At 43.7% G+C, this 23,905-nt stretch overlaps 1 protein-coding gene across 1 annotated transcript in view; it reads left to right on the forward strand.

The window, feature by feature from the left end:
- The window catches only part of LOC143354441 (uncharacterized), a 139,694-nt gene that overhangs the window by 7,559 nt on the left and 108,230 nt on the right, over nucleotides 1-23,905 (forward strand). The window contains exon 2 of the mRNA XM_076788523.1: nucleotides 1,361-1,893. Coding sequence (XP_076644638.1) covers nucleotides 1,839-1,893 — 55 coding nt within the window. The 5' untranslated portion in view covers nucleotides 1,361-1,838. The remainder of the gene's footprint in view (nucleotides 1-1,360; nucleotides 1,894-23,905) is intronic.

Consider the following 23,905-nt stretch of genomic DNA (forward strand, 5'->3'; position numbering starts at 1 on the left):
CACTCGTTGAGCGAGGGACGAAAATTCGGAGAAGCGGCGAATCAACGATCGAACCGATCGGGAGCCGTGCCGACCCGTTTCTTGTTCCCACTCCTCCCGATTTGTCTTCCTGCTATTCGTGTTTCTCTTTTTTTTTTTCTTTTTTCGTCTCGCGCGGCGCGGAGCGGCGGCGGTTTCGTCGGGCGAAAACACTGAAAAATGGCGCGAAACCTGATCGTTACGCGCCGCCGAGAATTTCCGGCGGATGTTCTCGGCTCGCCGAAATCCGGTTCCACGATTGATCGGGCCCGACGAGTGCGTGAGATCGAGACGTCGATTAGTCCCGTGACAAATGATCCCGCGATCCATTGGCTGCGCTGAATCGCGCGAAATCTTCGTTTCAATGAACGCTTTTCCGCCCCTTTGCTGTTACCACCGTCGACGATTATTCTGCGGAATTTTTACCGCCACCGAAATAATCCAGGTTTTGTCGAACACGCTCAAACGGCTGCAAACTGAGGATTTCAGATCGCACGTCGATCATTGAATAACGATTTGTCTGTGAAACCTTTAGCAACATATTCGTGACAGTTTCCTGATTAAAACGAGACCAAACACGGTACAGTTTGGATCGTATTTACTCGTTTGATCCACGATATAGTGGAACCTCGGTTATCCGAACTAGTCGATTTGTCTCTGAAACTTTTAGCAACATATTCGTGACACTTTTCTGATTAAAATGACACCAAACACGATACACTTTGGATCGTACTTAATTGTTCAATCCACCATATGGTGGAACCTCGATTATCCGAACTGGTCAAGTGGAGGCACGAGTGTTTAGATAGTATAACAACTACGACGGTAGACGTGTTGTACATGGTGTATATGGTACCTGCCGATCTGTTCATATGTGGAGCACGTGTTTGGGTAATGGAGAGTCCGGTTCGGATAATAGAGGTCCCACTATAGCGTGGATTACGCAAACAAATATACTCCGAACTGTATCATGTTGGGTGTCATTTTACTCGGAAGAATGTCACGAATATGACGATAAAATGTTTATTAAAATACGATTAAATACAACAAAGTTTAAGGAAAAAATTAGAGCGACAGTCTGAAGAAACAAGGTACCGTTTCACGATTAAAGATCTGTACACACCCGAACTTGAGACCGATGTCTTCAATCGTAGTAATAAAGTCGATATTAAGCCCGGTATGCAAACATTTATAGTTCCGACCCCCGCTAGAGGCGAGACCGTAAACCTTTAATGGCTCGCGGCGCCATAACGGTCCCGATTAATCGTCGCGCTAGTTTCCACCGATTTGCATACTGGGCGTCCGTTCCACTTTCAATATCAAGGAATTCTTTGTCGCGCAGGGGCATCCGGAAGACAAGGGGACCCGAGCGAGAGAAGTCATCCGGGGAATTCGACGAATCTTCCGAGAGGCGTGAAGAGGCGAAGAGGGTTGTCGGAGCCGTGTGGTACGAAGAACAATCGATGCGTCGGGGATAGTAGATGGTATCTGTGCTTCCTGGCCGGTCGCGATCGAGGGATCGTCTGGATCCTGTGCGCGCGATGAGGACCGAGCTGCACGCCGCGGGAACGTTTAATCATCCCGTAGCTGGCTCCATGTAGACGATGCTCGACGATTTTACCGAGCGTTTATCCGGAAGCCGACGAAATCGACGCGACGCGTGCTCGTTGAGTCAACCAATAGGATTCGCGCGGCCATGAGGATCAGGCCCGGGAATTGTTGCTAGAGGAGACAACGATGCCTCCAAGGACGATTGATCTCGGTGCTCGTGCGTGTTAGTGACTTGCCAGTGTGATCCAAGTGGGATTAAGTGCTCCGCGATGCCACTGCGCACCCTCCTGTGCTCAGCTCTCTGTAAATCGTCTGCTTCTGCTGGTGAGTACATTTTTGATACTTTACGAACCCCTACAAATAGGCTACTGTCAGTTCTGTAATAGAATTTTTAATGAGATTTGAAGAAATTTCGAGTTTTCTTGCTTCGAAGAAATTCTCTGGCGACTTGTAAGTGGACCGTGGATCTTCTAGGGCGATCAAAATTTTCTGCGTCAATTGTGTGACTTTGGAGTCTTAAATTATTTTATTATGACTTTATTACTTATGAATCTCTATTTCTTCTTATTTATGGATTTCTAAGGACCTGAAATCTTGAACCTAGATTTTTTGGAACAGATTAATTATTTCCCTGGTCTAAAATCGGTTCTGATAAAAATTTGGCAACGTCTGAGACACATTTTACATGCTTAGACAGATCAATTTTTCACTTATTCTATTTTTCTGATCCTGGGGATTAAAATTTCTGGCCAGGAGATGTGAAAGAGATTGTCTTCTCTATAGATCTTGGCTCCAGGACTCCCAAGGGACGTTGTGGGATCAATTTCTATTCTTGGATCACAGATTCTGAATATGGACATATTAAAGTGTATAGTCTGGCGAATAATTAGTTGAGAATTGATGAGTTCAGGAAGGCCAGTTTATTCTCGGATGCATTGGTTTACAGAATGGCATTTTCTATTATCGTATTATGGTACATAATTGACGGGGTTTTCGCCGCTAGTTTGGATGCTACACGAAGTTTAGGATCCATCCGGCCGAACCTCGTTAGTTCGATTCGGCAACATTTGCTTCGTGTGGCGTGACCCGATCGAAACTCGGGGAGTGTCGAAAATTAGCCGAACTACCTGCTTGTTTCAATCAACCCGATATCTGATAGCGCCGAAGGACACAGAAGCTAACTTTTACATTGAGAAGCTATGAATTTCTCGCTGCGTGTGTTAACCTGTCTCAACTAAAATTAAAACTCGATGGACAAGCGAGAACAAATTACAAACATGATATTGTACGACGCTTTACGCGGCCAATTTGATAGAGTCATTTAAAGAGAACATGGCACGTAATTACGCTGACAGTAATTATGGAAACGATCATTATTTCGTGCAACTACGTAGCCGAGACAGAATATGGTAAAAATTTAATTCGACTAGACGACTTCTATTTCACAAGGAAGTAAAAATATTATTAATAGACTGCAGATCTTTATGCAAAATAAACATTGCCTACGTCACTTACAAGGCACTGGAAGCGAGTAAAAATTGGTTTCCACCTTTAACGATTCTAATAAGTTAATGATAATATACCATAGTCTAATTCAATCCTTTATTCAAATTGTTATGAAAATTATATAATCCGTAGTCTAATTATAAATTTTTACAAATACAGAAATGCAAAAGATTGTTTCGTACGATCTTTTGTATCCAATTAAAGAGATCATATTAAAACTGCTTCCAGCGATACGTTGTCAGAGAAAATTCATTAGTTATCAAATCAAGCAAGCACAGAACCAGAGATGGAATGACAAAGTGCAAAACGTCTGGAAAAAAGGTTCCACTAGAAATATTGGTAGACATCGTCTATCGAAAGATCGGACCAGGCTGGTCGTAGTCGGGAATCGGTCACACCGTTGCTGGAATCCATGGGGCAGATCGTACGTCCATGGTTCAACGACTCTGCTCTGTTTTTCCGACGCATTTTGCTTTGATGGAGCTTAATCCGCTTATATCCGCGAGGTCGAGCCACGGCCACCGAAAGAGTACCCGGTGGAAATTTTCAATCAACGGATGGCGAGTCCATTTCCCGGATAGCTTGTATCCTCTTTGTTTTCGGTGCCGGACTTCCCGGTTGTTCCAGCGACTTCGGCGAGGCTCAAATCTCGACGCCATTCCCCATAATCTTTGTTTGCCCGGAAACTTTCACGCTGGCAATCTTCTACACAAACCCCAAAACTTTGCCGGCCCCGCTCTATAAACAACAATAAACCTATTCCTCTAAATACGCCGTTCTGTTGCCAAAGAAATCGATTTTAATAATTAACAAAATAAGGAATAGTATCTTCGAATGATTTGTTCCTCTGTACGTTGAAAAAAAATTTTCTTGCACTGTTTATGCATTGTATATAAAATAATGTGGTTGCGAAGGACATAAAAGAATTGTGATTGTAGCTTTCATTGTTGTTGAAGGTAGCCATAGTGCGTTTCGTTTTTGTACGATAAAAAGTTTGTTTTGTGAGGCACGATTTTGGTACTGAAGATATGGAAATGTTCACATTTGTTCTACAATCTCCAGCAAGAAACAAGTCTGGGACTATAGCGGTTCGAAGAGAATATCGGTGCGAAAGCTCGAGGTGAGCGCGCGTTTTCATTGTCGATGAAGGCAGCCATAGTGCGTTTCGTTTTTGTTTGATAAAAATTTTGTTTTGTGAAACAACGTTTTGGTACCGAATATATGGAAATGTTCATATTTGTTCTACAATCTCCAACAAGAAACAAGTCTCAGACTATAGCGGTTCGAAGAGAATATCGGTGCGAAAACTCGAGATGAGCGCGCGTTTTCAAGGTTAAACTCGGCGAAATAATGAATTTCCGCGTTGATTTTTCACGCGCGTGAGACACCTCGTCGGGGTCGAAATTAGGCTTTGGATTCTCTTGACAAAAAGGCGAGTGGTGTCGAGGGACGGCTTTTTGAAAGGGACATCCCTCGTACATCCGACGATATATCGTCGACGTTGCTGGCACATCAAAGCGTCGGAAATGGTTTCGCGCTTGTTCAACCGAGCGAGAGCGCGCGATAATACTTCGCGAGCGTTGACAAACATTATTTGTCCGCGAGAATTCGCCGCGCGCGCCTCGATCGCTGTAAAAACAGTTTCCCCCCAGGGGGTGACAGCTCTTCCTGGGTCGGCCATTTTTGCTCGAGGCAGAGAGACACGTTCTTGCATCCGTTTTAATATCGTCCCGGACCTGCGACAACAATACGCGAAAAAAATTGCGATCGGCGTGAAAGGACGCGCGCGCGCGCGCTATCGTTTCGACGAGAGAAGCGGATTTTATTCCGACGCGTTTCAGGCGTGTATCGTGTTTCCATCGGATTCGAGCGTGAATTAACAATTTACCTCGGATTCTCGAAGTTATTAATTCCCGCGGATTACGTTGTTAAATACTCCGTCCGTGCCGTAAACAATAACGCTGTAAACAGGCTCCCGCCGATCCAGAGAATTGTCATCCTCGAATTTTCCGGAGATAACTGCACCACGCCCGTTTGCTCCGTCAATATCGATACCGGCGAAATGTTTACGCAATCTATCCCTCTGTTAACTGGTCCGAGGAAGCGTCTAATTAACTGGCCAATTACTATTTTTCTTGGTAAACAGGTCCTATTGCACCTTAACCGTCTCCAAGTGTCTCTTGAAAATTTTGCTGATTGAAGATGTAATTACATGTATACTGAAGAAAACTTCATTGTAATATTTGCGTTACAAAAGTAATTTGATTAATTTGCACTGCAACAACGTTATTCATAGTTCTCTTGAACCAAAAAAATTCTTGTAGATACTTAAATAGTGTAGTAAAACATCCCTAAGGTTTATAAAAAATTGGTTCACGGAATTGTTTAAAATAAATTCGCAAGAGTTGATTCTGAACTTCTGAGAAGTGCACCGACCCCTAACCATAATCCACTGCAGCAACATTATTCATAGTTCTTTCGAACCAAAAAAATTGTTGCAGATATTTCAATCGTGTGGTAAAGCATCCCCAAAATTTCGGTAAGATTGGTTCACGGAATTGTTAATAATAAATTCGCAGAATCCATCAGTTTTCCGAGTTGATTTCAGACCTTCCTTTGAAAACGATCCCGAGGAAATGAAATCACGCCCACGCCAGTAGTATAAGGTCTTCTGACGGACATTGAGGAAACAATTAGGAGATTCCTGGGCTCGTTCATCGCTTTACCGATTCAGCACGCTGAATATTCCTCACGTTGATTGGCCGAATAAGTCGTGGACGGCGCGCACTCGGCCCGTTTGAATAAATAATTGGCTGTCCCCGATGTTTGGACACCTACTGGGGATTTATTTCGCTTCCTTCTGATTTGGAGGACGTCACGGCGATACATATTCATGCATCTAACGAGACAACAAATAAGGCGAATGGCAAGGAAAGGAAGAATTAATAATACTATCGTCCGCACGAAGGCAATCAATACGCGAACACATTTCCATCGAAACTGGGAAACGGCGAGTGTATTCTCTGTTGATTTCACATTTTTTTGTGGCCTTCCATTCTACGGGAGCTTATTAAAAAGTCTGATGGAGTAAAGCTTATTAAAACTGATGGAATCTGAGAGTCTGCGAGATCCTCCCTATTAAATTGTGAATAATTGCGAAAAAAAAACGCGATTCTGTAATAGACTGAATTCCCGAAGGTGGATACCGAGAATATTTATCTTCTGTACAAAGCGTTTTAATGTTTCAAACAGCGTGTATATTGATGGAAATTTTGTGACGTTTATTTTACAATGTTTTACATCGTCAAACAAGCACACGTAAGCTCCACTTTCTTTGTTATTAATTCAGCACAGTTCGTTCAGCGTTTACAACAGTGTATCGAGACTAATGGACATTATTTCGCTAAAATAAATTATAGGATATGTAATTACGTCCTCTTAGAAGGATTATTAATATATTCTTCAAAGTGTGTTTGACTGCGATGTGATAAAATATTTATGAAGTATCATGACGTAAAACATGATAAAACGTATGAAAGGAGTCTGTAATTCAGTTTCCTCGCTAGAATTAATAAAATATGTACTTCAAAGATAAAGTACTATGATAAAATGTGTAAAGCATGCTAAATCAATAAAAAAAACAATACAAAAGGTGTTCATTTTTTATTAGTAGTTTTGTGCATTTATAATAGAAATGGGTAAGCGAATTAAGAACGTTTCCCTAATATTTTCAATTTAATTTTAATTTAATTTTTCGCAAACGATTTTCTTTGCATGAAGGTCACAGTAAATGATTGGAAACTCTGTTTAATTTCGGGTGATTTGTTCGGTCGTCCCGGCGACAATGTGCACAATTAATCAATCCGATTGGCCGCGAGCGAGCCGGAGAAATATTTGTCGACATTCTGTCTCGGGTTTACAAGACGCTGTTTGCCGGCCACTCGAAAGTGCACGACAGTTTTGGTCCGGGGCCAACGGAACTTTGCAAACCAAGACGTCCACCGTTCCGATGCACCAAACTATAATTTATCTAAGGGACCCCCGGTTGATTTATGCGCGCTGCGCACCCCGGTTACGAAATATGAGCTTACATTGTGGACTTCCGGTGTCATTTGACCGGAGCGCCAAAAAGCTTTGAACTTTCCTCTCGGGTTAGCGCGGCCAAGGGAATCCCGGGCATATGCGTTTTATCAAAACTTTTGGCTATATTAAATTTTTTAAGCGCCAGACACAAAGTTCAAAATGTATGCGCAAAATTGCGTCGAGCTTTTAGGTGGCGGAAGCCGCGGGAATGTTCACCATATCTTTTAATCAATTTTGGCAGAATATCGTGCGAATGCTGTTGCTTGCAGTTTTCCAAATTTCGATTATTCAGAGCAGCAGGTCGTTTAGTCGTTTTTGATCGTCTCAGAACAGCCCATAGGCTAAATAAATTCAGACATTTACATATACACTTCCTTTTACATACTTTTGAACTCGATTTTCCATTAATGTTAATTTTGCAATTAGATAGAAATATTCAATATACATTGCTAATAATTGAAAACGGCGAATAGTTAGAATTTGAAGGGGATATTTGGAACTTCGGGTCAAAATAGACCCAATATCCTTCTTCCGAGGGTCAAATCTTGGAGCTGCCTCCCTGGGTTCAAGGCACCCGGGTCCAGTTTGACCCAAAAATTCAAAAACAGCTTTAAATCGATCAATTTATACACTTTTGAAAGAAAAACAATTTGTGCGTTTATAACCCTGCGTTTGACCCGACATCATTCCTCAAAAGATCAATAGTCTACGTTTTGACACATAAAAATAAGAAAGAAACACAAGAAAACATTTCCAAATATTAGCCAATCTAAAGAAGATTGCACAGCATCCTTTACAAGAAATTCTTAGCTCTACGGGGCAAGTTTCCTCGTTCCTCCGACTATTTTATAGAATGTTCCGCGAATTTTGCACGAAAATCCACAGTCGTTACAGTAATTATCATCCTCTTTTATTCCGTAGAAAGTTTCCGTCCATGTAGATGATTCTTTGAATACTTCTAAGACAATGCGTAAGTACGTTTCCTCCCCGAGCGACTTCCGGCAGATTAAAATCGAGGGTGGGGGGGGGGAGGATTTTCTGGGGAGCTAACGATCCCGGAATTATTTCGCCGACGTCGAAAGCAGCTTGCCCGAGAAAGAAATTCTGCGTCCGAGAATTCAAATACCTCGAGTTATTTATTTTCCGAAGCAACGGAGTTTCCTTTTAGCCGGCCGGGAACATTCCGGAGACGTTGTGTCGCCATTGGCGCGCAGTTTTTTCGGCTCCCTTTAATCGCATTCCCTGGCATTCGAAACGGTTCGAGAGAGTTGCTGAACCGAAACACGCCCCGTCAGATCCCACCACGAAGGGAAACAGAGTTGGTGAGAGTTAGAGAGAGAGAAAGAGAGAGAGAGTTGGAGAGAGAGATAGAGAGAGCGAGAAATAGAAGGAGCAGCGAGATAGTAATTGCGAGGGATCCTTGTAAACGGTGCTCTAAGGGTTTCCTTGCATTCCGACGCGACCGCAAGTATTACAGTCCCGACCGAATCAGAGCCCTCGAGCAATCACGAGGAAAATTTACGCACGTGCCTCTCCGCGATAATCTGTCGCGGGTCAAGTGACATCCCTAAGAAATTTTCACAGCTAACAAAACATCGCCGGCAACTATTCCAAACAATGATCGACGCTCGTGCCTGGGGCATTAATAACCGTCGTGGAATTTCTACCAGCAACAGGTTTCGCGTAGAAATAGACCAAAAGCGTAGAATACCGTTTCTCTTGGTGCGCTTTGCGGGGAAAAAATGTTCCCGACGCTCCGGCGCTTGCGGGCGAGGATCGGGACCTGTGTCTGATCGTCGCTGGCCGCTTCTACTTGCTCTACAGGTCTGAAAAATTTCTTCTTCCACATTCTTATCACGTTGACCATACTGAGATCATACTCTTTGGAAATTGATCTGCGATTTCTTCTTGCAGCATAAATGCAGTACACGATGCAAAATAGTATACAATGTTTTAAAAATGTCTACTGCGGTAATTAAACAAGGGACAACATTCTTTGTTCCACAGGCCCCGGTCATCAACCCCTGGCTCCGCAAATAATTTCGCAATTTTCTCTCGGTTAGCCGCGCTGGTAACAGAGAACGTCGCGTGCATTCGTACATCGGTTGCATTATCGTGTACATGAAACCGAGCGATACCCGATAACGGCTGTTCGGCGGCGATTATAAAAATTCCGGTTTATCAAAACCGAGCTGGGCCGCCGTTACCGGGGTGAAGGGAGAGAGTGAGAGAGAGAGAGAGCGGTCGAATCGCGTCGATCTGGCCCCATTGTCGCGCCGATAATGAACCGAACCCGCGTCCGCTTATCGCGGGGAGCGGTCAGGTTATCTTGCCGCGCTAAAACACGGCTTCGATCACGATTCGCTTGTGCTGTTCCCGTCGGCCGGCGTGGCGAGCCGGCTAATTTGTTACTCGACCGCTCGGCTCCACCCAGAGCACTTAATCGGACTGACGACCGAGACAGCTGTCGCGAATTAATTTGCCTTGCAGGTGTCAGACGCAGCCCCTTGTCTGCAGCGTAGACCCGATCCAGTCGATCCGTGACTCTACGGGATGAGCCGGCCCAATGTCCTTTTACTATGGCCGCCGAGCCCCAATGGGAGCCTTAGGCTGCACACCGCGTCCGGGATTATGTCGTAGATACCTCGTGTTAGGGTACTCTGTGTCTGTATTATTAGACTGAGGATTTTCAGGCCTAATACAAATTTTAGAAATTAATTCCGATTCATTAGTCTTCCGAATAATTTTGATGGGTTCGAAATCATACAACACTTCACTGTTTTCAATTTGATATATCGTGTTCATCGTGAACGATTAAAATACATATACAGTGGCTAAAAAAAATATTTCATAAGACATACGGTGGCTCTAAACAATATTTGACAAGATCTGAATATTTGGAAAATTGCCGATGTTTAAATTGTTATTACTTCGGAAGAAAAAGTCGTAGATCAGTGAACCTCGGCTCATTTTGAAGCTCGAATCTTCTACTTTCGCTAACCGTTGTTCTTTATTTCTTGAGAAACTGTTTACGGATGTAACAGGTGTGAAACTGACGAGACGTTTCCTCTCGAAAATGCTGCAGCTTGGAGCGTCTGTAAAATTGTTCAAAATTTTTTTCCGTCAATGAATCTACCATAGATTTAAAGATTGAATCCTCATTTTTTACAACTACACTCTAAAATTCGATGTACGATTTTTTTTTGTGTCTGTTTTATCAAAATTAAATGAGGACCTAGCTCGGTCGAGTGGGACGCGTTCCTCCCAAAAATGCTGCAAGTTGAAACGTCTGTAATAATATTAAAAAATTTTTTTCTGGAATGAATTTACCATAGATTTGAAGATTCAGCTGTCCTCTTTACAACGACAGTCTAAAATTTTATTTACGATTTTCTTGTGCTATTTTATGGAACGAAAACTCCCATGGTGTACCTTGTCACTAAATTTTAATAAAAATGTACAAGGACTATCAGGAACGACCTGAAACTGCATCCAACTGCATTTATCTTTTGAAAAACAAAATTTCCCAACAACCCTGTCGAATTTCGTGGAAGCAAGTCTCGCGCACTCGCAGCTGAACGGAACTCGTCCGTGCACTTTGTCGGAGGCTTCTTTGAGGCCAATCGAAGACAGCGTTTCGAGGATCGGCGAGTTTCTGGTTGAAAGGAGTGGCGGAGAGTCCCGGTGGAGTATTGGGATCGATCTCGTTCAGTTCGGGACGAGTCCGGGTCTGTCGGTCGAGCGTGGACCGTCTTAAGAGATTCATAGTATTCGGTTAAATGTTCGCAAGCTCGTTGATAATCGGACAATGCTGTTCGGACGACTGAGAGGCAAAGAGGTTTCTGTCCTCGATTCGAAATCGCGTGGCGGGGCTCTAACGAGCTCGTCAAGATCGCTACGCCGGGGGTGGTATAACTTACATTCGTTAGAAGTTGAGTAATTAGTTTCATACAACGTGCGCGCGCCGGAGAACAATGCTCACAAGGAGCTCGGGATTCTGTATTGTTTCTGTTAACCGTGGCCAAGCCGATCGCGCAAAATTCTATCAGCCAAATATTTGCTCCCATTTCCTTCGTAGATGGCACGGCTAATTGAGAAAATTAATATATTACTGAACAATAAGACCGCGCCTGTAACGAGGTAATTAATACGATATCACAGCGGGCGAACGAATATTTGACGCTGGAATTAATTACCTCGCTCCTGATTCGTTGTTCTTGATTCTCTCTCTCTCTCTCTCTCTCTCTCTCTCTCTCTCTCTCTCTCTCTCGCGATACTTTTTGTTTTTACTTGCAGCTTCTTTATATGACGATTTGCGCAGCATTCCAACGGGGAGAACCTCCGATTCAAATTGGCTGGAATATCTACGCGTTCTTTCATGGTTTCAAACAATTAGTTTCCAGCAGAACCGATTCAGCAATTCGTGAGAGAAAATCGTAATTTATGGACAAATGGATTTTTAATAGAAAGTTCGTGGGCATTACTTTAAAATATTCAGCGCTGGGATTTCTTAAACATCGAGGTTTGGTGAAAAATGATGGGATCGTTTCTTAGAGAGTTCTGCAGAATAAAATTTGTCACGGTGTTTAATTGATCGATTTCTCGATTTTTTTCTATTTATTTCCATTTTTAAGAAATGAATTTATTTAACAATTCTTCATAAAAGTGTTTCCAACGTTTGAGCAGTTGCTGAAGGGAAGATCTGAAATTGATAATTTCAACGAACATTCCGGATAATCGGTACGATATTAATTTTGTAATTTTTAATTATCGTTTCGCCAGTGTCGAATAAAAAATTCCTGCATTTTTGTCCGCGCGAAAGTGCAATATCGCCGATGATATCCAGACGATAATTCAATTACCTCTAAAATCCGTGTCCGTTTCAATCAAATCGTGAATATTGAAACAATATTAATAATTCAAAGCAGTAATTTAGAGCGAGTAATTATCAGAGGAAGTCCGAGCGGAGTCGCGATATTTTATCGATTTCAAAGTGCATAGTTCGCGACTCGGCTTTCCGCAAACAGCGAGTAATCGTGAAAAACGGGCGAATAAATCGTTAGAGACGATAACGCGTATCGTTACAGTGTTGTACATTTAATGGGTTGATAATTAACAAATGCACAATCGTCCATCCAATTATTTTCACATTCTGTGACGAATACTTTCGTCTTACCGTTGTCCAATTATCGTAAAAAGTCATACAATAATTTATTACAGCATTTTAAAATCTTCGGGAAAAAAATATTGATGGTATACATTTATCTTGATATTGCATTCGAGCTATTATGTGCAATGTATATAATACCTGCGACCGTATTGGGATTAAAAGTACGGATGCAATAATACTCGGCTCGAAAATTGGAAAAAAAAAAGAAAATTAAATTCTGTTGATTGTTCTCGCGTGCATTTGGAAATTCAATAATCTCGGACTGACCCGATATTGAAAAACTTTTTTAAATCCAGACAGCTGAGCTGGAAATGAACATTGCGATAATGAAGTATTTTAAAACTCGGTTCTGAAAAAATATATATGTTGCAATGTACATATTTCAAAAGAAGAACATATTTATTAGCAGATAACATACAGATAAATTTAGGTTCAGAAATAGATCAAACTAAACCGGTATGGTTCAAATAAATTGATACGACAAAATTGGACAATTGTTGTTATTAGACTTTGGATTTTTATGTCAAATTGTTTGTTAAAATAAATTGATACGACAAAATTGGACAATTGTTATTATTAGACTTTGGATTTTTATGTCAAATTGTTTGCATAAATTGCACGATAGCGGTACCAAACAGGCATTGATCTCTTTAATAGCTTTAATAAATTATAAGCAACGTATAAATATTCACAAATTTTTTTTATCTTTCTACCGTTCAAAGTTTCACCCACCCGTATTTTTCAATGCACAAAGTCAAATATAATAATTATTTAGCACTTGTGAAATAGAAATTATAGCTACGGGAACGTCGCGATTTTAAATGTAGTAGACCGGGTGCACAGTTCACGATCGATTCGCATGAGTTTTCGTGGTATTTCGGGCGCCAGCTAGCAGGGGCATGGTGTCCCATATTTAGAAACCCTTCTTCGACAGGGCTCGTCCGAGTGGCCTCGCAGACGGAATAATCTCCGCGACGCCGGGATGCATTTATTTTCGCGAGGACGAGGCTGGCTAATTAATTAGAAGCGTTATACTTACTTCAGGATTACTTTAGGGTAATTACCCACCGGGGCGGCGATACGCGAGTTACGCTTGAAACAACATCGGCCATTAATTTCATGGAACTGTCCCAAGGGTGCACAATAGAAAAAGCGACGAGGTCCTTTTCTTCCGTAGTATCTCCGTCTCGGCTCTGCGTTTTGAACGAATGGGTCGAATGGCATTTTAAAAATTACAGCTCGCACTTCTTCACATCCGAGCTTCTTCTTTTCCTGAGGATTTTGCAAACAGAATTCCAACTGTTTCTGAAATACAAACAAAGATCTGGTGAAGAATCTTTTTTAACAAAGAAATTCAATGAAAGACAAATGTGCAGACATTGATAAACGTACAGTAATATACTAAATGAAATAACAAATTCTCCAATCCTTTGGCTATATCAATCCCAAAAATGTTGTGCTTCCTTTAAAAATATAATTCCTAAAGTCATTTCAAGTAACTTTTTCCTTTGCGAAAATGTTCTGCGCGGCTTCGTTCGGGAGTTATTACCGAAAAACACGGGCCAATCAGAGCGCGGCTACAGCGGACGGATTCCGCCTCGGCCAATGCCAACGCAACGCCACGCCCAGCGGGACCTGCAGCCGAGCTTTGATTGGTCCGTGTTTTTCGCTAATAACTCCCGAACGAAGCCGCGGAGAATATTTTCGCAAAGGAGAAAGTTACTTCAAATCACCTGGGGAATCGCTCTTATCAAGGAAGTACAACATTTTTGGGACATCCTGTAGAATTTCAGAAAATCATATTTACATTTTCTACACCTTGAATGAAAGTACTTTCGAACATTATCCTCGTTGAACTTTCACCACGAAGAAAACGTGCTGTATGATGTAACACAAAAGTATAAAAATTGTATAACAACACAGTCCACAAAAATGTTCGAAAATTCAAATTGATATTCTGTCTCACACGAATTCGCGAAATCCATAAGGACGTATTTCTCGTGGAGAAGCAGAAAAACTTGGAAATATAATATGGCGGCGGTTATTTAATTCGGTGTACTTAGCGACGTCGGAGGTGTACAAATGTTTGCAGTGCATTCGTTTCGCCGTGTTTCCGTGCTCGCCTTCTTTCCGAGGGCAGAAAACTCCATCGGCCGCTCTAAACGGGCCCGACGCAACCTCTCCGAATGAATGCTCGCCATTGAACCTCCCGGCATCTTTGAAGCCGCCATAAGGTCTCCGTTTATCCCGCGCGACCAAGTAAAAAGTTCGCGTCGCTACACGGAAACCGCGTTAATAACGGAACTTATCCCGGGAAATCGTCGCGGATTCTTTTCCGCGTCCGCGCGCCGCTCTACCGTCGAATTCGGAATTTCGGCGGACAGACTACTTTGTTCGATGATTATCGGTCTCGCGTATCGATGCCTATTACGATATCCCGCGAAACGATAAACCCCCGGACCGTCACAAAATCGGAAAGCACATTGTTCGGCAAATTGCCGGACACTCTCGACGTGAACGCGATTACATACAAATTGTAATTGACGGTGTAAATTGAGTAATCGCTTGTTTATCGCGTTAAACCGTTCGGCGCCCAACCGGAAAACTGCACCGCGCCATCCGTTTGTTGTGGCGTCCATTTTTTACGCGCCCGTGGAAAATTCATAAACGTGCTCGGCTAATATAGAATACTTCAGCAATAATTCTCGAAACCGGAGATTATGGAATGTGGTTTTTGCGTACGGCTGGAAGTAACTTGCTCGAGATCGGTTTCGAAAAGAATTTCATGCGTTACGTGACCCGTGGTAGATTGCGGAGTTTATGGTTTTGCGGCTTTTCGGAGATTTTAGCGTATCGAATGTCGATTCAGTAATAATAAAAACGCGTTGAAGTTAAAGCAATGTATTCGTTAAAACGAGAACTGAGAGGTCCAGATTTTTCATACAAATTTACTCTTCTTTAATCCTCTCCCTTTCCGCGGATTGTGAACAAATTTGGTACACGCATTTGCAAATGAGTGCTTCTCACAGAATTTAACACGGGGATCTTGTAAATTTACAGTTCAATAATTCTAAAAAATATTCATGCTCTATTTACGGATAATTACAAAAAACTGTACAAACATTACAAATGGCATCGAAAGTGGAAAACTGAAGAGACCCAGGTTCAAGAGAATCAAAAATATCCCTAGGAACAAAGATATCAATTCACGTCCTAATAATTCGAAAAAGTATTCACACCTAATCTATTCCCAGAACAACTCTAAAGTATACCAACTCAAAAAAAAAAACAGCATCGAAAGTGAAAAACGACAGGTCAAAACGGGCACGAAACGTCCCCGTTGCGGCAACAAATGGGAGAAAGAAGCCGGCCGAGCGGTGATCGTTATCAGGTTCTCCCACGGTGGGATCGATAATCGGGATCCATTAGATCTTGGATCCCGTTGGCGTATTGCGGGCAGCAGCGTCGAGACAGCGGTCGTGGATGGTTCGGGGGTCCATCAATCCGCTTCGCAGTTTGATCGAGTGCCGACGCAGGCCTGTCAACGGGGACTAGCATAATATCACGCGTGTGATAATCGAGTCTCGATTTCGGGAGAATGGTGATCGAGGATTACAGATGATCGGCCCTCCGAATTACAGAGCTGGCCTGTCTCTCCTCCCTAGCGATGAGAGGGGCAGAGGGGACGAGGGAAGAGGAAGCTGGCAATGATTTCCATCGTGCACCGGCACACACGTGGCCGTCTGGCCTGTCTCTTAACGCTTTGATGGACGGCCTGTTGAAGGAAATACAATGTGCCACGTCTACCGAAATTCCTGTCGATCCCGGGGAGCACACTTTACGCTCGCGATCCATGCTCCATGCCACCGCCGAGCCGCGGTTCCGACGCGATTGCTATGAATTAGACGGGGACCCGGTTCCACGCCGGATAATTCGAACAGTCATCGCGCAGGTATTTCGCCCGGAGACGAGGCTGAGCGTGGTCGACCTGATTCACTTAAGCCTCCGGACACCAGGCTCAGGGAAATTCGAAGCCCCTCGATCGTTCGATAGAGACGGAAAATATTGAAATGATGGCTTCCAATTATTTATCCTATTGAAATATATTTTCGATGGATGTTGAACGATGTCAATGAACTCACATGCTGTAATAATTCGTACACAGCGTTTTGAATTGGATGCCTGGTATTTTCTCCTGAATTTTGGTACAGCATCAAACGTTGCATAAAATACTGCAATGTGAGGTATCAGTAAAATATTAACAAATGCATATCATGTTTGTATACACCCGCAATACTCAATACTTAAAAACGGCTATTTTTGTATTCGAATAAAAAATAAAAATAGTGAACGCATTACGGCTTGTCGTGCATGCTAATTTGAAAAAAGATTAGATTATTTGATTGAATAGTTTTTTGGAGTAATTTGAAGTCAGCACAAAAATCGCTGGAACATTTAAAATTCGAATTATTTCAAGCTGGTCTAGCGTTTCTCGAGTGTACGTACACAGTTTTAGGCACAAGGTACTATTCAGTTGAGCAGTTGCATAAATTAGTCCATTCGATCAGCGTTATAACAAATTGAGCATTGTACAGCAGCTTCCTGGTGAACCATACATTCTCGTCGAACATTTTTCTGACGGATTGAACACACTGACATCCGTGGAAAATTGAGAAGAATGACACAAAGAGAATTGAGTTATTGAAACTTCATTTCCGACAGGAAAAGGATCCTCTCGCCGAGGATACAATGAAATGAAAATCTACGTGACAGAACGTCACTGAAAATGATACAGTAGAGATTCAAGGTTTATCTCGATCCGAAAGAACATGTCCACAGAGGCACTTGAATTATTACTCAATTGAACTATAAATTAATTATTCAATTTCGAAGAGTAAAAGTTCGCATAAATTGAAGAGAACAGTGGAATCAAATTTTTAGCCATTCCTTTTATAACATATACCCAAAGAAATAAAGTGAATAATTTCTCATGAATGCATCTTAACGATCTCAGTACAACGTTTACTCTATATATGTCCAAAATGCCTAGCGGATATAAGTCCCAGAACTATCCCCACTACCGCGGGGTATAGCCCGTGAGGGGCCAAGAAGCTGGAGAGCCCACGGTCGCCAAGGATTGTATCTCCTGGCCGATACATGTCCGTGGCTGGACCCGTGTTTTCGACATATATCGAGTAGACACTGTAATGGTAAATTAAAAATACTAGAACCCGTCATTTTGACGTGAGTCATTTTGAGCCACTTCAAATGACGCATCGCCAAATTACCTAAATAAACGACAGGACAGACATCAACCAGGTCTAATGGCACCACAACAATGGAGTGACCGTGACATTCGTGATCAAGAGCCAATGTCCACGTTCCCGTAGTAGCTCGACGCCAGGGGAATCCCGGGCAGCGTAACGCAAAGTACCCTTTATACGTGTCCCCTTAGAGCTTTGGCTTTTCAGGCGGCCACCCTCGGCAGCCAGACAGCCTTTCCAGCAGGTTAGCTCATACGCCGTTTGATTAACACCATGGAGAGTGTGGACGGCGCGGTTTCGGCACGCTGCGCGTGACACTGCGGGCCTACCATCCATTATTCCGTCCCTTCTCTCGCGGGGGTGTAGAAACAGGGGGCGTAGAAAGAGGGTTCACTCTCACTCTCTCTCTCTCTCTCTCTCTCTCTCTCTCTCTCTGGCCCTCTCCTTCCCTCTTCGTCGCGAGTCGCTCCTCCTCCCCGGCTTAAACTGATTTTCACCGGGCGGCCCGGTCTTTCTTCCTTTCAACGCGGCAACCTACCCCCTCCACCCACTCCTCACCTTCCGCGTTTTCATCCCCCTCGAGCGGCAACCCCCGTTTATAATGCCGGTACTAATCGAGACGCGGTGGAACTCGTCGTTTTAACAGTCAGTTTTCGCGACGCGGCCCCCTCTGTTTCATTTGCTAAAACGTCGCGCGATTACGGCACCCGCGGCCTTTGTCGGCCCGGGGATTTTACCCGGGCACGGAAAATTCGACGAGAAGCATAATGAATATTTGAGAAGGAGCGGCCCGCGAACAGACGTCCCCTCCTACACCAACGTAATTTGATGGGATTCGCTCTGGTGGCTCGCCGACTGACACAGGGGCCTTGCCCGGAAACTGAAGAAATTCGGGAGGGCGAAAGGTGCTGAAAAGGGGAGGCAGAGACGTGAAAGAGTGAGCGAAATTTAAGCTGTCTTCCTGAGAGATAACTCTATTTTTGGACAAATGCTTGAAATGAGAACTTCACTTTGAAACGATGCCTCCCCTTTGATTTGGATGGTCTTTTTAGTTTTCATGGAGTAAGAAATATTTCGTTAGCTAAGAAGTTGTTTTCAAGAACATCCTTACTACCGGTGCTGCAACTTGCAAGAAAATTATTGATGTTGCCCGAGAATACCTCGAAAATGAATTATTGTTATTCCTAGAATGGTCAAGGAAAATGTGTAGATTGTGGAGATGGTGGATCAGGGTAGTGGGGAAAGAAGAAGAGGAGTGGGGAGGCCCACGCGACGGTCCAGAGCGTTCGCAGCAATTTTTCGCGTAGCAATACATTGTTCGAATTAATTGGAAGTGTGGCTGGTTCGATACTAAGCGGACGAATGAGCGTGCGGAGGCGAACGACCGGATTTTTCTCGCGACCGGTTTCAAAGTGGTAGCGTAATAACGAACCACTATCGCTCGTGGTGCTTGACGGTCCTTTGACGGATCGCTGGCTCTCGCCGGCAAAAGAAATTAACCGAGGCTACGATGTTATCGTGAATCCGGTCGTTGGCTCTCCCCCGCGAGAGAGACCCCGGCTGGGAACTGAACGGACCTCTGCGCGTGAGATTTTAATTAAAATCGGAATAACGAGGCTAATAAGCCGCGAGGAAATCACCGCGACTTTTCATCCCCGGCGCGCCGCGCTGCGGCCATTTGCCTTCGCTAACGTTGTCTCTTCGTCTTCTTCCGCGGGTATAATGGGAATTGCCTAATAAAGAGAATTATTTAGTGAACGTGGTCCGACCCTTGTTCCCTCGAGACGCTTTTTTATGGGTTTTCTTTTTTTCTCTTCTTTGTCTTTTTCACTGTTTTTTTTTCTTTCCCCTTTTTTTCACGAACCGGTGTGTCTGTGCGCCACAGCTCGCCGCACCCCGGGATTAGCGGCGGAAAACAGCCCCGTGCAATTAAGGATTCGAACGTTTCCAGTTTGTTCGACCCCTCCCGCTACCCTTTTTTTTTCGCTGCTCGCCGACGCGACGCTTTATTACGTTAAGACGTTATATCGCTCGAAAGTAATTTATGCCGGCGAAGTTTCTCCGCCCGGCCACAAAGCGGTCGTTAATCTCCTCTTCGCCGGCGTTACAGGTATCTTAGCGCACCTTTGAAGACGACGAGCATGACTGCGTACCCGCTTTGCCGCGATTAGGGCCGGCGTGTCTACAACGGCGCAATCTGACGACGGAGTTCCGCGTTCGTTGCCGAAACAGTTCCTTTCCATAATTTCTTACATTTATATCGGACACGCCGAAGCTATCCTAAACACAAGTTACACCTTGTAACCCTTACCTACCATAGTAGGTCTGTGAAACCATTTGAAATTTTATTTTACATATATTTATAACGTAAAAATTTGGAAAAAATTTACAGTCGTGTGTACTGTTAGGTAGAATGTTCATGCATTTTTTCGTAATTTTTTGTCAAACAGAACAGGAGAAATAGGGCGTAATTCAATAAACCGTGCTCACCCTATAACTACCCTTGTGGTAGGGGTACCGACTTGAAACTTGCCATAGAGGGCTTTCTTTGGGAACCCTATCGAATGGTGTCAAGAAAGATCAGTTTGGTTTGAGGTCACATTTCATCACCTCATTCGCCTATTCCCTTTACACGAAAAACACAATGGCGATAAAAAGGTCGTACAAAATCCGAATAAATTCAGATAAAATATCTTGAGCGCAGATTGGGTGAGGAAATTTTTCCAGCGCGGAACAGAGCTCGGCATCGTCGCCGTTCCGCTCGCGGCAACAATCGGCGAGCGGAAGCTCGCGCCGTCGAAAATATTAGACAAATCTGGCCGGCGCAGTTCCTCGGCCATTACTGCGCCGATAAAAGGACTGAATTCCCAGCGTCCGATACTTCGAACGGCGCAATCATCCGCCGCATTGTGTGTTATTTCATAGAGACTCGTTCACGGTACACGCTCCGTCCGGAATCGAAATCGCGTCGTTCCCGGCTGCGAGCGTGTTTAAAGGCGGAATCGGCGCGCGATCGGCGTGTTAATCGCACGAAACGATCAACAACTACAAGCCCCTCCTCCTCATCCTGCCCTTCCCCCGACTGAGGGGCCGAATACCGTGTGCTTCGCACCTGGCGAAACACTTCTGCGAATTCTATGCGCGCGTTAATCCTCGAATCCTCGCGCGACCCGTTCGGAATAAATTGCGCGCGTTATTTGAGCCAATTAACCGGAACGAAATCAGCATTATATTACGCCCGAAATTATTTGGTGTCCGTTTACACGTGTATCGGGCTTGACATTAATTAAATTCCCGATTGCGCCTGCAGTGAATGCAATCAACTCCGATTTTCGTTCCGTCGATCCGCGATCTGTCTACTCTGCGATTCCTCGGGGAGTCACGGGACACCGAGCCCTTCATCGCGATCATGGTTGATATTGTGCTGGATTTAGTATGCGGGTGTCAGTTTGGCCTGAGTTGTGGTAGTTGATTTCTTGAGTGGTAGTTGATAAAAAACTATCTAAACATCCTAGGAAAATATTTGAGTCATGCGTGTAATTGTGTTTCATCGATCTTGCTCCACTCTCAGCACAGAAAAGAAGCGACTACTTCCAATTTTTTAAGGAAAATGTGTGAATATTTTCATATATTCAGATAGCCCCTACAAAACTGGCTGACTTTTGTTTGGAACGTTTTGCAAAATTCTGTACGTATCAAAAGTTCTAGGGGTTTGAAGTGTCAGGAATGTTTCTGCGCAGGTAACGCCCCCTAGGCCACGCCCTTGTCACGTGCCGCTCGCTACCGTAATATCTACTTCAAACCATTATATATTCCAAACCATACAAAATTCTAAAAAACTTTTGAAACAAAAGTTGCTCAGTTTCTCGAGCACTATCTAACCACGCAAAAACATTTCCACATTTCATTTAAAAAATCCAACACACTCTCCATTTTTTACGCTTAAAATGTATCGAGTCGTTGTCTCGACGCTTTAAGAAAGGAAAAATAATGCCAGTACCATTAATATTGTCCTAACTATCAGGCCCCAACAGATTTCATCAATGCGATTTCGCCGACAGTGTCTATTTCAGCGTAGATAAATAAGGAGGTAAATAAATTTCGAATTCTATCGCCGAGATTGCAGGCAGACGCTCGCGAGCCTGTTAAAAATCCGCGTGGAGCGAGCTTAACGATTTCGCGTCCATCATTGTCGTCGAAGACATTTGCTACACGTTCCACGGTAGATACGGGCGGAAGGAAGAAAGGTAGGAAGGAAGGAAGGACGGAAGGAAGGAAGGAAGGAAGGAAGGAAGGATGAGAAGTTGAAAGATCGTCGCAAGTAGAGCGTAATCCATCAAAATCAAAAAAGCGCCGCCACGGCCAAGATGCGTTTACTCTCCCTCCGTCCCTCTTTCTCTCCCTCGTTCTTATGGCACTCTTCAGGTACTTCGTTATTTTTCGAGATCACCTCGGCCAACTCTTTTCTCCCCTCCTCGGTGTCTGAGGATGAGCTTGCTTCATTAGCTTCGTACGTATAAACTGCCCAAGGACCCCCATGATGAACAAACGGTGGAAAAGACAGCCTTAATGAAAAAGGGGACCGAAGGACGCAGTTCGCAGCGTTTGTAGTTGCGATTGCCGCGATACTTTCGGTGCGTTCCGTTTGTGCAGTTGCGTTCTTTCGACGTTGGCAAATACATGGTTGCGGGAATGAATTCGGGAGCGCAATCGAAAAATTACAGCTGGCGTTTTGGAGCTTATGGATATTTCTAATAGTGATTAAACTAAGCTTGCTTGTTTGATTCCGCACATTTGAGCAAGCTATGTATGAAAAACAAGATTGTCATCCTAGTTAGAATCTTTGGGGTAGTGACTAGGGTGCTTGACTGCTACTAGGAACGACCGTGGTTCAAATCCTGGAGGACCAAGGATATTTTTCCCAGCTTTTCTTGAGTCCAAAAGCATCCAAAATGTTTATGGATATTCAAATTTCAGTCAAAAACTTTTAACAATCAAGGAGCGGAAAATTAAGGAAAAAAAATAATTCATGGAAAATGTGGAGTCAGAGAAAGAAGAAAATGTATCCAAAAGAAATCGATTAAAAAAGAAGCGATCAAAACAAGAAAAAGTATCCAGAATTGATGCAAAAGAAAAAAGACGTGTATTGAATTCACTACAAGAAGAAGAAATATCCAAAAGAATTGATTCAAGAGAAAAAATTGGAAGGAAATATATTGAGTCGAAGGAGAGGGAGGAAATTTATTCAGAAGGATGAAAGAAATGTATTGAGTCTGAAAGGTAGAAAATACCCAAAGGAATTGGACTGTTTTATTCATGCTTCAGAAACTTTACTCACCATGACGAGCAAAAACATTTCGAGTCGTGTGATTGTCCCAAGGTTCATGTTCACGAATGATTAGTCACCTAGGGATAAGCAATTGCCAGTATGCAGATTGTCAAAATGGGTTCGTTATGAAAAAGACGAACACGATCGATCAAGGGGGACGATCGAAAGAATAACCAGCGCGTTTTCCAGCTAACAACCCCTTCCGGGGTTAATTAAACCGTCACCGGTGATGCATGCGTATGCTAATGCGCGCGATTTTTGCTCGGTTGACGTGCCGTCCCCGGGGATCCGGAACAAGCAAACCAATTTTTCCGCGAAATTTACGGGCCGAGAAGCGTCCTCTCCAGAGAAATTCCCGTCTCCGTTTCCGTTGCGCCGCGGTCGAGATAGATTTTGCCTGGGAATAAGGTTGTCCTCTCGAAAAAAGCTCGCGTTACGTTTACGACGGAATGGAAGAAACATTCCCCGGTCCGAGAGAGAGAGAAAGAGAGAGAGAGAGAGAGAGAGAGAGAGAGAGAGAGAGAGAGAGAGAGAGAAGAAAATGGAATGACGCCGCCTCGCGTATGCTGAATAACAGAGTCAGTTTTCTTTTTCTTTTTTTTAGGAAGGTAAAAACGTTGCTATTGTTCAAACGAAGCACGGAGCATGTTCACAGGAAACTAGATCGGGCACGGATCTATTCGCAGGGCCGGCCCTCTGCTATCCGGCCGTAAAGGCCGAATAAGTTCGAGGATCCAGCTCCTCCGGGACGATTTCTGAACGCGGGCAGAAAAAAAGACTCGAACCGGGTCAAGACAGCTATTTCTTCGAGCTCGTTCTTGACTGCCGGCACTAAAAAGGCGAGCCACGCCAGAAAAGAAGTATCCCTTCGATCGGTTCTTGCCAGCGACCTGCTGAAAAATTCAGACGAGATTAAAGGGCCGACACTTCTCGAATCGTTTCTAATCTGCGCCCTGGGAAATCGATCTAACGTCGGCCATAAAA

The sequence above is a fragment of the Halictus rubicundus genome, chromosome 5 (assembly GCF_050948215.1).
Source record: "Halictus rubicundus isolate RS-2024b chromosome 5, iyHalRubi1_principal, whole genome shotgun sequence".
In the NCBI taxonomy this organism is placed as follows: Eukaryota; Metazoa; Arthropoda; class Insecta; order Hymenoptera; family Halictidae; genus Halictus; species Halictus rubicundus.